Source organism: Cupressus sempervirens, chromosome 6 (genome assembly GCF_028749045.1).
Source record: "Cupressus sempervirens isolate cs-2001-9-10 chromosome 6, ASM2874904v1, whole genome shotgun sequence".
Lineage (NCBI taxonomy): Eukaryota > Viridiplantae > Streptophyta > Pinopsida > Cupressales > Cupressaceae > Cupressus > Cupressus sempervirens.
Window position 1 is genome coordinate 407389952 of NC_143123.1, and position 13917 is coordinate 407403868.

Sequence of the window (13917 nt, forward strand, 5' to 3'; positions counted from 1 at the left end):
AACCATTGTATGGCTTTTCAAGTTCAAACATTTGAATAAAAAAGGTAATGGCTAGTTTAGAGAGAAGTTTAGTTTGTAATGATTTTAAACTTAAATATCCAACTCAACCGTGATAGTTGGTTGGAATTAGTTATAGGGGAGTCTTTTTAAAGGGTCTCTATTAGGGGACAAAAAAAAAAGATGGGTGTAATCTGGTGAACAATCAAGCAATAAAACTCTTGGTTTCCTGTAAACTATTTCATTCTTAGCATTTCAGTTTGATTATATTGATTTCCTTATGCATTGACAGAACTCTCTCAAACATTTGATTGGTTAGTTATTGATTTTTTATATTACATTTAATTCACTGTCACGCCTATCTGTAAAATATTAAATTTTATTTGCTTAAGTTTGTGACTGCAGCAAGGTTTAGGGAAATGAGAGCCATTCTGTGAATATAGAAGGCCTAATCTTCATGGAATGGCCTAACTAACATGTATCATATGATACTAATTGAGCATATGCAGATGTGAGATGAAGTCGATCGTTTAAGTGTTTGTGTTTCATTGGGTTGAAAGGACAGAATAGTTACACATGTGCAATGGGTGTTGAAAGAAAGTTTAATATGTTTGTTGGAATAGGGTTTAAAGGTTAACCGTTCTTGAATATTTGTATGTTTGTTGAACATCGATGTCAATGGTTTAATACATGGTATCAAGTCTGAACAAATTATTTTTGTTGATTTGGTGATCTTTGTTTTGCACAAATGTTTTTGAAGACTTATATTTCAGTGGCAATTCTGTGGAGATAACAGCAATGTGCCTTTATAATCGTTGTTTGTAGTACTTTGTTGATTCGGATATCATCTTTGTTAAAGCGGCAATGAAAAGTGTTGTATAGGGCTTTGGTAAGTTGGATCCTTGAAACATTTGAATTGGTTGTTAGGCTACAGTGCCTAAACCTCTCAAGTTTCTAAATTTTCTTGTGCACTTGAAGACCACCACCTTCCCTTTGCATCAAGTGGTATCAGAGTAGGGAAGATCTTGTGGAAATCGTATTGGTCTTGTGAAGTTGGTCCTTGAATCCTTTAGCAAGCCCTTACAGTTGAATTATCCTAGGAGGAGTAACCCTAGAGTATATTCTTGTGCCAAGTGAGCAAGCAACCATGTCTGAGGGAGAAGAAGAGTTCCCTACAAGGTTGGCAAACGTGGAGTTGGCAAAGATAGTGAAAGAACAAGTTGCAGATAACAAAAAGTTAAGGGTATCATTAGACCAAAGGGACAAAGAGAATGTTGAAAAAGATAGATTGATCAAGTCTATGTTGGAGAGATTGTTAGCACTAGAGAAGAAGGATAAGGGCATCAAATTGGATGAAGAAATCAGAGATGAAGAAGAGGAAGAAGAACCCGAAAAAGAAGAAGAGGACCCTAAGGAAGTAAGGATGGCTAAGTTGGCAAAAGCCATAAGGAATGAAGATAGAAGGGTGAGGACAGACTTACCTATGTATGGAGGAAAGATGGATGATGAAGAACTAAGAGATTGGTTCAGTGCAATGGAAAATTGCTTTGAGTGTGAAGGGATAGAAGAGAAAGACAAAGTGAAGATAGCAAAGTCCAGGTTGAAGGGACATGCTTTGTTGTGGTGGGATTGCATCCAGATAAACAGATGGAAGAATGGCAGACCCAAGATCACATCTTGGTATACTATGGTGGACAAGATGAAGGCAATTTTTTTGCCAAAAGATTATAGAGTACAGTTGTACAAGAAAATGAGGGTTTCAGGCAAAAGGAGATGGATGTTTAGAAGTACACTGAGGAATTTCACAAGCTTGATATTAGAGTGGATCATGATGAAGAGATGGAAGAAAAGATTGCAAGGTATATGGGAGGACTGAGGTTCAATATCTAGGATGAACTTAGTCTTGCTACCCCGAGATCGGTTGGTGAATGTTATCAGTTAACCTTGAAGGCTGAAGAGAAGATAGGGAGACAAGAAAAGCAGAGCAGCAATAGAGGTGGATCTTCCATGAGAGGAAGAGGGGGAAGAGGTATTACTAATTTTCAGAGCAGCAATGATAAGGACAAGGATAAAACATTTTCAGAATCAAGAGGAGGTTATAGAGCTGGAAGAAGTGGAGGAAGAGGAAGTGGAGTATTCACAGGAAGATGCTTCACTTGCAATGAAGTAGGCCATTAGTCCTTTCGATGTCTTAAATGGCAGGAAGACAAAGGGAGAGAGAGAGAAGAATAAACTTGGTTGATGAAGAGCCAAGAAAGGATGAGCAAAATGAACCCATTGAACTTCTTCCAGAAGGAAAGTGCTTACTGATGGGAAGAAGCAATCAAATACCAAAAGATCCAGGCATATTCAAATCAAATTGTCTCATTCAAGGCAAGGTATGCAAGTTTACAATTGATTCAAGGGCAAGTAATAATATGGTATCTTATAAAGTTGTTAAGAAATTGAATTTGAAAATTTTTGCACATGTTGTTCCTTATTATTCTACTTGGGTCAATGAGAATCAGAATTTGTTGGTTAAGGATCAAGTAATGGTTGAGTTTTCAGTTGGGAATTATAGGGACAAGGTACTATGTGATGTCATGCACATGACTTGTGGGCATCTCATTTTGGGAAGATCTTGGCAATGTTCAAGGAGAGTCATGCATAATGGCTATGAAAATACATATGTAGTTCAACAAGGAAAGGTGAAGTATAAGTTGCATCCATTGGTGAGGAGTCATAAGGAATCTATACTGATGTGTTTTGGCAGAGATATTCCAGTGCAGGATCAGGGTACTCCACATTATGATAGTGGTTGGAAGCAATGCCAGGCTAAGAGGCAAGACAGTCCAAGGGTGGCAGGGATGGTTGAACAACCTTTTGTTTTGGTTGGTGCAGTGAAGTGTCCTCTAAGAGGGCAGGCAAATGAAGGTGATATGGTGACAGAGCAGAGACAAATAAAGACTTTCTAGCAGTCTAATGTGCAACAGCAATACTATCAAGCAAGAGGATAGTCTAACCCAAATATTTTTGCATCTAAACCTTGGTGTGTGACTGCAGGAACCCAAATGAAGGAGCAGATCACTTTGGGGAATAATTTCACCCCTCAGCAACAGCAGATTGGAGCAAGGAACAATGGATCATAGGTCAACTCTTGGGGCAAGAGTTCCTTTTATGGTGGGGAGTATGGTGCAGAAGCAACTCAAATATTCAAGCCACAATTGAAGTATATAAAGACCACAAAGATCCTCAAAACAAATCAGAAGGAAGTAATGTATAAACAAGGTCATCAAATCAATTGGGCAATCTTGGAACCTAGAATGATGCTAAAATAATATTAGGTCTTCAAGATAGGTCTAGGTATAGAAAAGAGTTTAATGTTTAATAAAATCATTTTATGGCTTTTCAAGTTCAAACATTTGAATAAAAAAGATAACGGCTAATTTAGAGGGAAGTTTAATTTGTAATGATTTTAAACTTAAATATCCAACTCAACCATGATAGTTGGTTGGAATTAGTTATAAGGGAGTCTTTTTAAAGGGTTTCTATTATGGGACAAAAAAAAGAGGATGAGTGTAATTTGGTGAACAATCAAGCAATAAAACTCTCAATTTCCTGTAAATTATTTCATTCTTAGCATTTCGATTTGATTATACCGATTTCCTTATGCATTGACAGAACTCTCTCAAACATTTGATTGGTTAGTTGTTGAGTTTTTATATTACATTCAGTTCACTATCACGCCTGTCTGTAAAATATTAAATTTTCTTTGCTTAAGTTTGTGACTGCAGCAAGGTTTAGGGAAATGAGAGCCATTTCGTGAATATAGAAGGCCTAATCTTCATGGAATGGCTTAACTAACATGTATTATATGATACTAATCGAGCATATGCAGATGTGAGATGAAGTCGGCCATTTAAGTGTTTATGTTTTGTTGGGTTGAAAGGACAGAATAGTTACACATGTGTAATGGGTGTTGAAAGAAAGTTTAATATGTTTGTTGGAATCAGATTTAAAGGTTAACCATTCTTGAATATTTGTATGTTTGTTGAACATCAATGTCAATGGTTTAATACATGGTATCGAGTCTGAACAAATGAATTTTGTTGATTTGGTGATCTTTGTTTTGCACAAACATTTTTGAAGACTTATATTTCGATGGCACTTCTGTGGAGATAACAGCAATGTGCCTTTATAATCATTGTTTGTAGTACTTGGTGATTTGGATATCGTCTTTGTCAAAGCAGTAATGGAAAGTGTTGTATAAGGCTTTGGTAAGTTGGATCCTTGAAACATTTGAATTGGTTGTTAAGCTACAGCGCCTAAACCTCTCAAGTTTCTAAATTTTCTTGTGCACTTGAAGACCACCACCTTCCCTTTGCATCAAAAACCAAATTCTAGACAAGGTTGTACAAGAATGGATTATGTGCCATTTAATGACAACCTTATCACACTTGCGGATAGTATGGAGAAAAATTGTGATAGATGCAGAACATTATCTTAAGTATTGGCAAATCCAAAGCATTTTTGGCATTTGCCTTGCGCTTTAACTTACAAAACAAGCATGTTTACAACTATATTGCCAAGATTTGTCACTTCATGCGGAATGTTTATGACTATTCAAGTGCTATAGATATGTTGTGCATACATCATAGATTCAATCATAACATATATGAAAAGCAAAGAAATTGCATTCAATACATAAAGAAACTCATAGACCTCATAAAAGAATGTAGACATCAAATAAGATTGCATCTCATATATGAATCACGTGTTAGCTATAAGGTACAATGAGGTCAAATCTGTATAAGAATTTAATTGTATTAGTTGCTAAGGACTATATCCAAAAACAAAAATAATATATGATGTTCAAGGATAACAATTATCACCAATAACTAGAGATTATATTTCCGTAGTGTTTAACCTCTCTTAATAAGGGCCCATTTGGCTAGGGGAATAGGAATAGCTATTCCGGAATACTTATTCTAGAATAAAAAATGGGGCTACGTATTCCTGTTCTCTGTTTGGTTCAGCCAATATTTGATAGGGAATTTGCGGAAACCAAAATTTATGTTTTCTAAAATAAATAAAATTGGAATAGGAATACGTATTCCAATAACACCTATTTGGGTGGAATTGTAAAATCTCATTTTTGGGCCAAAATTGGAATACGTATTCCTATTTTACTTCGTATTCCAATTTCAATTTGGTGCATCCAAACGAAGAATTCAAAATTTTAAGAATTTACATATGCTTATTCTGCTTGTATTCCCGTTGCCAAACAGGCAAGTGAATTGGTGAATGAATATCACAAATTAGAAGATATTTACAAAAGATCAAGGTTACATACTCAAAACCCAAAGAAGACAAGGTACTTAAGATATTTGATGTAAATCAAAAACCATTAAACAAAAAACAACCATTTGATGTAGATTTGTTTGAAGAGTATTTTAGATACGCTCAATTTGTCAATGTTTGGGCATAGAGGCTAATCCACTTATGGATATTGAATCAGTGGTATTAGCTATAGACATTCAAATGCATGACACTTGTCTTTTTTATTATACTACATACTTGACAAAATTGATTAATCATTGTTTGGGGAGTGTAAAGAATAATACCAACATTGTTCACTTCAAACACTAATCTTTGTTCGGACATAATGATTATGAAAGGTACAAAAATATTTATCATTCTCAAAACTCTTGTCATTTACTTACTTCATTACAAGTCCCACCTATCCCATATGAATTATAACTCAACAAGTGACAATAGACTTTTAAGTGCTCAAACCATTATGTTATCAACCATAAGTTTAAGGTAGTGTCATGACAATTATAAAAAATAGTTGCTCAACATTCATTTAACTTAAACACTTCATATGAAGGACTCTCCAGATGACATACAGCTGATGAGCGAAGCGACAAAGGCCATGGAAAAGTTCGAGCTCAAGGCAACAGAGTTGGTCAAAGACACAGTGCCTTGATTGGTTCTCTTGGCTTTTTTGTTTTTCCTTTGGTTTTTCGTTTGCTAGGCTTGCCTACTCCTTATGAGCTTGTATTTTCTTATGTCAAGTTCTAGTGGCCTTCTATGACCTATTGTTTCTTGTTAATTTGCTTCATGCTCAGGACTTAACAACAATGGTTTATTTTGTTTACTACTGGATTTCAGGCACCCATTAAAACCTGTTTTACTTAATCATACTTAAACACTTAACTATTTTAGTAAAAACTAAATTTCTTAATGATGCAAGAGCATCCAGAGGTATAAGGGTAATCCTGTGTCACCCAAAAAAATGTACTTAGACTTAGTTTTTGTTTCATGTCTTTACATTTTTGGATACCCATTTGGGTCAAATAAAAGTTCCAACTCTCACAGTTCAATTATCAGTGTGCTAGAAAATCTCGAAAAAATAGGAGCATGCAATTTGGCTATCATTTTGGTGACCTAGAAGGTGTGAATTGGCCAGATGAATGTAATTGTGATTTAGAGCATTCCAGAAAAAGAATCAGGTCAAAAGGCCCCATGGTTTGAAAGTTATTGCAATTTTTCGAGTTTTAGAGACCTCCTAAGAATGCTTCAAAGTCAGGTTAGAGACATTAAATGACCTCGAAAAGGGCCGAAAAATGGGGGACGAGCAAAGCTTGTCCATAGGGCTATAGAGCGCTTCGAGAGCTTTCCAAAAATGTAAGTGGTTCGTCAATTGGAGCTACGGTTCAAAAGTTATGCCTCCCGAAAGTTCGGTTACCATTTTTGAATTCTTCTAAATTTGCACCGACTTCTAACGCAGCTTCTGAAACCTTCTATTTGGTCGGTGGATGCCTACTAGCACTTTTTAGAATGTGCTCCTAGTCCTTAATCCTCCGAGGTCTATTTAAAGAGATTTCTGGCATTGTAAAAGGCAGTTCGGAGTGGAATTTGAAAAGAGGTACTGAAAGGAAAAATTTTCTCCAAACTTATGCTATTGTAAGCCCTTAGGGCATGTTCTGAAGTTTATTTTCTCTGTACTGTTTGTACTAGTTTATTTTCTCAGTTTGTACAATTTTTCTTTTCTGTTGTGTCCATTCTGTTCTTGGGTTGTGTCCCCATCACTTAATATAATCTACTTACTTATAATAGGCAGCTATCACCTTAATAATTATATTTGGAACAAATTTGGAATAAATGGAACATCCATTGCTAAATAATTCTATGTACCATCGCTATTTTGCTACATTTTAATAGACAAATATGACAAATTACTCACTTATATTCATCAAAATATTCTACAATCTCCAAGCTAATGATCATCAAGTTATCTAACTCATTATATTTTAGATTTATGAGGAATATCTTAGCAAATGGCAAATGCTTAAAACTCAGGTTTTACATTTGCACCAAGAATCTACTTCAATTTATTATATATTCATCAAAATATCTAAAGTCTCCTTACTAATGATCAAGTTATCTAACTCAATATATTTTAGATTTATGAGAAATATGAGATACTGGTTAAAAAATTAGATTTTATATTTGCATCAAGATTCTACTTCAGTTTATCATTGTACAACTGATTATGATGGTGGTTCAATTTGAACTTGAGCTGTTTCTGTGCCTTATTTTAAAAGACTAAATACAACGTAGTTCTAAAAGAATCAAATATGATTTATAAAAGGGTTTCATCGAATACTAATATAACACCCATTTCCGTAACACGGCTATATTTAGGAGAAAAGATAAGAAAGCATACTCGGCAAGCGACCCCAAATGTGTTTCACAATGACATCACATTCATTTGAATGTGCTCTTGTTCAAAGCCCTAGCCAATTAATTTCCATGTAAGATTCAACCATTAAACCATCATAGCATTTGACATATCCCTAGATTGTTGATCATGTCTCATTTACATTCTTTAGTTCATCTGTACATGGGCAACTATTCTAGATAGGCAATTCAACCTCCCGGCTGGGCTTTCCTTTTATAGAAGAAGCACAATTACCCATTTCATATTCAAGGATTTTCAGCGAGCATGAGAGTTTACTTACAAAGCGCTTACAAACCTGCACTCTGGATTCCATACACAATGAGGCGCTTGACTATATGGATTAGAGCGAGTTTATGCAAATTTGGCAGAGCACTGAATTTATTCCAAAAAATCACCGAATAATAAAAAGTTTAAAATAAGATAGTTCAATTAAATATGGATTCCTTCAATATAAATTGTCCAACACTTATATTTATAGATGTTACATAGTAATTGGTGACTCCAATAAGATGAAGAAATTGCTCATTGTACACTAACAGGAAGACTGCTTTGATCGCGGAAACAAAGGTATTTAATGCACACACCCCGCAAAAAATCAAAAACACTGGATACGAGCACATTGAATGGTAGAAAACAGGACTAAACGATCTCAAACCAAAATGAAAACTTATTCATCTTTCCTAACTAGGAAATCTTAAAAATTGCACATAGTCAACTTATCCAGGCAATGCTCTTGTTGCTTATTCTAAAGACAAAATAGTTGACATACCGATTTCAAGCAAGTGAAGACAAAAACACAATTGTAGCTGCCTATGGAATTTGGGAAAAATATGTCCTATTCACTGAGTTCAATGCTAGCAACATTCTCCCAATAATTTGAATTGCTAAGCATCTGAAACATTTTTAAAGGATTCTATGAAATGCAATAACAAGATGTTTGTGATAATTCGTGCAATTAAAGACAATAGAGGTTTTGGTTAAAAAAAGGTATCGCAGGGGTAATAAAACCAGAAAAACAAAGTAAAGTGGTGCTAGAACTGACGCATTCCAAATGATGGCAAACATCAAAATCAAATTCTTGTATGAAACAATATATAATAATACAAACCTGAAAAGAAACCTCAGTATGGAATGCCTAGTATCGCTCAGGTATATATATCAATTAGTTGCACACCCTCTAATGGGAAAAATACATTAAATATAACAAGTTGCAGGCCAGGCTTCTGACCAATCAGAAGATTCCACAAAGGAGATACAGTGTTAATTGCTACATTAAACTTCAGAATGAGTAGATCATGATATCTTACGACATGAATAACACACTGAACAGGAAAAGAATTCAGTGCCAGCCACTAACAAATTCTTGAAAACAAACTAAAGGTAACATCACCTTCTTACAAACTCTCAACTTTATACCAGCAAGAACATGTTAGTGAATTCCAGAATAATTAGCACCAGCAGTCCACAGTTGAGACATGCCGTGTTAAAGACTGCTCATTATGTCATTGCACAAGCTATTTAGGCTAGATAAAACAGAGCCCAAATAAGTGTTGATCCCTGATTAGCTAAGTTTTCAGCAGTCACCATAATGATGAATTTGGAATGTCATGAATGAAGACCATGTCACATCGCTTGAGGGCAGAGTGGGATTTATCTTCTCAGATATCTGTTAATTTTAATGAACTTGGAAGATTGAACAACATCAGATCTTTAATTATCCATGATCAGTCCTTAGCCTGCACATCATCCATTGGAGGAAGAGGAGGAAATGAAGGCACTGATTGAAGGATAAACTTCCTGCCACTCTTTAGGCGTGGAGATGATATTGATCCCCTCTTGGAGATCTCTTTCTGACAATAATTGTGTGGAGGAGACACCCTCTTTTGATTAGGTGAGCTTGCCTTCAAACCCCTCATGGGTGAACAATCATTTTTCAGGATATCTGGAGTGTCATCTTCAGCAGAACCAGATACATCTTGCGAGTGCATGTCAATATCGGATCCATCTGCTAGTTTTTTCCCAACATTGCAAACTGAATTATAAAGTGTGGGTGTAACTGGGGTTGCCTGTGCACTTCCAGGAGTCTGCCAATGCATACTATCTGAGGTACAAACAGTAGATTGTGAAGCTACGTGACCAAAAACAGCAGATGAACCTCCAGGACAAGAACGTCTGCTAGCAAATGGACGACTGTTCAAACTTGAAATTTCATTATGCTGCCCACTAAAAGGCAAGACTTGAGTCCCATCTAGAGTGGTCACAGAGGATGTTGTGGGTCTCAAAGGTGGCTGAAGTGCTGGCGTGAGTGTGCAAATATCAGCAAGACCATCCCATTTAGATGAGAACTGCCCTGCTTTTTCCATCTTTGGAGTAAAGATTGGTGAAGCTAAGGTTTTTGATCCCGTCTGATGATTAAACATAGCAGGGTCATTTCCTTTTGTAGCTCTTAGAATCTTTGCCGGAGACCTTGGTGGCTTTGCAGAAGACAGAGATAATGATGATGACTCTAAATCTTCTGGAGTGAAACGCCGCTTTCCAAAAGGTTTCAATTTGATTGTAGATCTTCCCTGACTGAACACATAAGAAATGTTTGGATGATGATTTCTTAAAAACTTGTGACAAAAATAAAACAATTACACACAAGACGTTTGGGTCTGGTGTATTAGTAGAACATTTCTTATTGTATATTCTAATTTAGCCTGCTTTACAGATGGCAAATACCTTAAAAAGTGACTAATAGCTAAAAGCTGAAAAAATTGGTAACTGGCTACTACTACATCACAGTAACACCAAGCTTAATCAGTTAGTCTCTGCACATTTGAAAGAAGCTTCCAGTAGTCAAACAAAACATCATAAAACTGCTATTACATCCATGATTTCTGAGGGCTCCCCTTCATGTCCATTATTTTACAGGTCAACTTTTTTTACTAACAATTGAATTGTAATATTGTATTATTGTATTATTATTAGCATTTGAAGTCCAGCATTTTACAGGTAGGTATTTGGTTAAAATACTGCATTTGCATTCTATTTTGATTTTCTGAATCTTTCCTCCTTTGCCAAAGTGACAGTTGATGAGTTCTAGCAGGCATCTAAATAATTTCCCTCTCAAAACCAAATCCTTGAAGATTATTTTGTTACCAAGTATATAAATTGATTAGTGTAAAGCTTCTTGGATTTCTTCCTTTTAAAAAGCGGTTCAAGGATCACGTTAAGAGTATAACACTAACTCTGAATCAAGTTGTAAACCGAAATATTTTGTTCTACTCAAAGCACCACTGCGCATTTGTACACTCGTCACTGTAGAAGGATTATGTAATCATCAATGCCAATTTTTATTCATCCCTCATTAATTTTCGTTAAATTGATTACTTTTTTCCTTTGGAGAACTCCATGTTCATCAGTGTAGAGCATGGTTATAACATGATTAATGTGCATAAATATTGGCTGACACTGCAATGATGCCTAAACATTATCTAGAGTTTCTTGCTTCAGTTCAACTAACAGAAAAAGATTCACTAGTCTGGCAATGTAAAAGGTATCCCAAATCCATCCTGTCACAATTAATTGGAGATAATAAACAAGAAGTCAAAAAATGGGGTAATGTTTACAGAATATTAGAAGAGCAAATCATATTTGAAGATGCATACCCGACATATTGGAAGGATGGTGTTAGAGGCGAAAGCTCCTTAGAGTGTTGTTGCTCTGATTCCAGAATATCATTTCCATCAACCAACTCAAGCTTTTCTTCTGATGTAGCCTTCTCCCATACCTCATCCTGAGATTCTTTATCTTCTGTGTCATCTGATCCTCCTATAGAAGTTGCAAATGAAATTTATCATTCATGTATAAACTGAAATAATATAATGCACACAATTCTTGAATAATTGTACATGTATAGATTGAGATAATATAATGCATTCAATATTTGTATTATCATTCATGTATAGATTGAGATATATTATGCATTCGATATTTGAAAAAAATGACCGGATACCTTCTTTCTTGCCAAACGTATTTTTACAACCTTCACATCTGCAGCCATCTGAGCAGCCAACCCCTGCCTAAAATAAAAAATACAAGCAGCAATCAGAATACATGTAAACTACTCTCCAGCCTTTACCTTTGAATTAAGCAATCAATTGAAGATATGTACCTGATAGCATTCACAGTATTTCTTCAGACACATTGATTTCTTGCAATTGCAGCCTCTTTTGTGCCTTGCTGATGCTGGAGTCTCTGTGCACTCCCTTTGCTGAAACAAGGTAGAAAAGAAGATAAGTACTCCACATAAATAGTTGAGTAAAACTGTAAAGAGAAAACATCAGATCAAAGGAAAACCTTTCAGTATTTTCTCACCCCATTAGTTGGCGGAGAGTCGACACCATGAACAATTTTAGGAGCAAAAGCAAGTGGATTGCGCGATTCTATCTGCTGGCGTGTGCCAACAACCATATCTGTATACTCAGGTTTATTAAAACACTCTTGACATGTGCAGGACTCAACACAGTATACTCCTGCTGCAAAACACTCACAATACCTGCAAGAGTACAAGTTAAAATTTTGTTTAAATTAAAACTATAAATCTAGCTGTGTTAATACATTAACTGAAATGCAAAAATAAAAAATAATCTATTTATCAATTTATCTGGTCTGCTGCATTCCAGAGGTATGTACAATGTTCTGGATTGCCATTTGCTTTTCTCGAGTGCTAACCCATAGACCGTCATAGCAAGGTTCAAGTTCCAAGACAAAGAGAAAAGAGATAGGAACCAAATAATAAACCCACTGTAGTGCACAAAGACTCACAATTTAAGGCATTTTGACTTTTTACAATTGCAACGTTTGCAGCCATCTTTATCTCCAGTTGTAGCAGACTTTCTTCTGGGCATTCAAAGAAAAAGTCAAAGCTAAATAAAGGATGCAAAAGTGAACTCAAAATTATCCAGACAACAAAGCATTACAAATGAAGACAAATCTCTGTAAAGTTGATAAAAGTCCTCAATTACCTTTTCTTCTTAGGACTGCTCTGATTATACTCTTCCCCTATACCAAATCCAGGTTGTCGAGAAATATCCTGTAACACGGGCCTCTTCTTGTCGAGCGGACTTGAGTTCATATCTTCAGTTTTAAAAGGTTGCCTACATTGCAATGGCTTTATGCCAACTGTTAGGGATCGGAAACATGTAGTAGATTTTGTGACTCCAATCTGTGTGTTTCCAGAAGACTGCACCTCCTGTTGATCAATTCTAGTCTTTTCAACAACTGACACAAGCATTCCAGGAGCCATGCTTGCATTTGTTGATAGCGAAATATTCCCACTTGAGCTTACGGGTAGTAGAGAATTTGTTCGAGCGTCACCAGGAGCCTCCTTCACTCCAGATGAAGTTAGCATTCCCTGCATGCCTGCAGCTCCCTTTGAAGTTGTTAGCAGCCCCACTCCACAATTTAATGACATCGAAGAGGCAAGGCTATTTAAGTGCAGACCAATCCCAGTTGGCATACCCACTGAAATAGAAGAATGTCCATTATTTCTAACTGAGCAGTCAGACTTGTCTGAGTTAACCTCAGATGTTTTATAAGAGCATGATGAAAATTGTCCAGATAAAGATTGAGAGTTTCTCCCAGCATCTGTACCTGCATCTCTCTTATAAATTACAAGTTGCTTGCCATCAGAAATTGCAGTTCCCTCACATGACAATGATGACATTGATGGTGAAGTGTTCTTTTCGGAACCATCATCTGCAGTCACCAATGCTCCAGTTTTAGGCAATAAGTTTGTTGCATTAGGCAATAAGTTTGTTGCATTCCACGAACCATTGGTCAAGTTTCTCCTACGAGCTTCTGATGCCTCAAAATCTAAGCAGCGCCTGCGCATGCCTCGTTGTGGTTGATTGTCATTCTGTGCACATATTAAATGAGTAATCAGTTTTGGGCCTTGGAATTTTGTATGTAACACGCAAGGCATTACGTGGCTAAATGAATCCATTTAAGAAGCATCAACTTATCTTAATTGATACTGGATACATTAGTAGAACAAGTGTCTCTAAAATTGAAGCAATCAGAACTACACAAAGACGAATCCTCAAGGACAAATAAAGGTTATGTCAATATCATGTGTACATTGAATATTAATTATGAGTAATTAAAATATTGATTTGTTAGATCCTCATGTTAACTCTGTTGTTGTGTAT

At 35.9% G+C, this 13917-nt stretch overlaps 1 protein-coding gene across 5 annotated transcripts in view; it reads right to left on the minus strand.

The window, feature by feature from the left end:
• Nucleotides 1-8818: 8818 nt before the first annotated feature.
• LOC149552792 (uncharacterized) overlaps nt 8819-13917 on the minus strand; it is a 30143-nt gene continuing 25044 nt past the window's right edge. For 2 of the 5 annotated variants that reach the window (XM_089788330.1, XM_089788332.1), the window contains exons 4-10: nt 12733-13625; nt 12533-12604; nt 12083-12263; nt 11880-11978; nt 11721-11787; nt 11374-11536; nt 8819-10294 (exon numbers count right to left, since the gene is read on the minus strand). In XM_089788330.1, the coding sequence (XP_089644456.1) occupies nt 9448-10294; nt 11374-11536; nt 11721-11787; nt 11880-11978; nt 12083-12263; nt 12533-12604; nt 12733-13625 (2322 nt within the window). In that variant the 3' untranslated portion in view covers nt 8819-9447. Of the gene's footprint in view, nt 10295-11373; nt 11537-11720; nt 11788-11879; nt 11979-12082; nt 12264-12532; nt 12608-12732; nt 13626-13917 lie in introns of all 5 variants that reach the window. The other 3 variants (XM_089788331.1, XM_089788329.1, XM_089788333.1) reach the window with 2 other exon arrangements.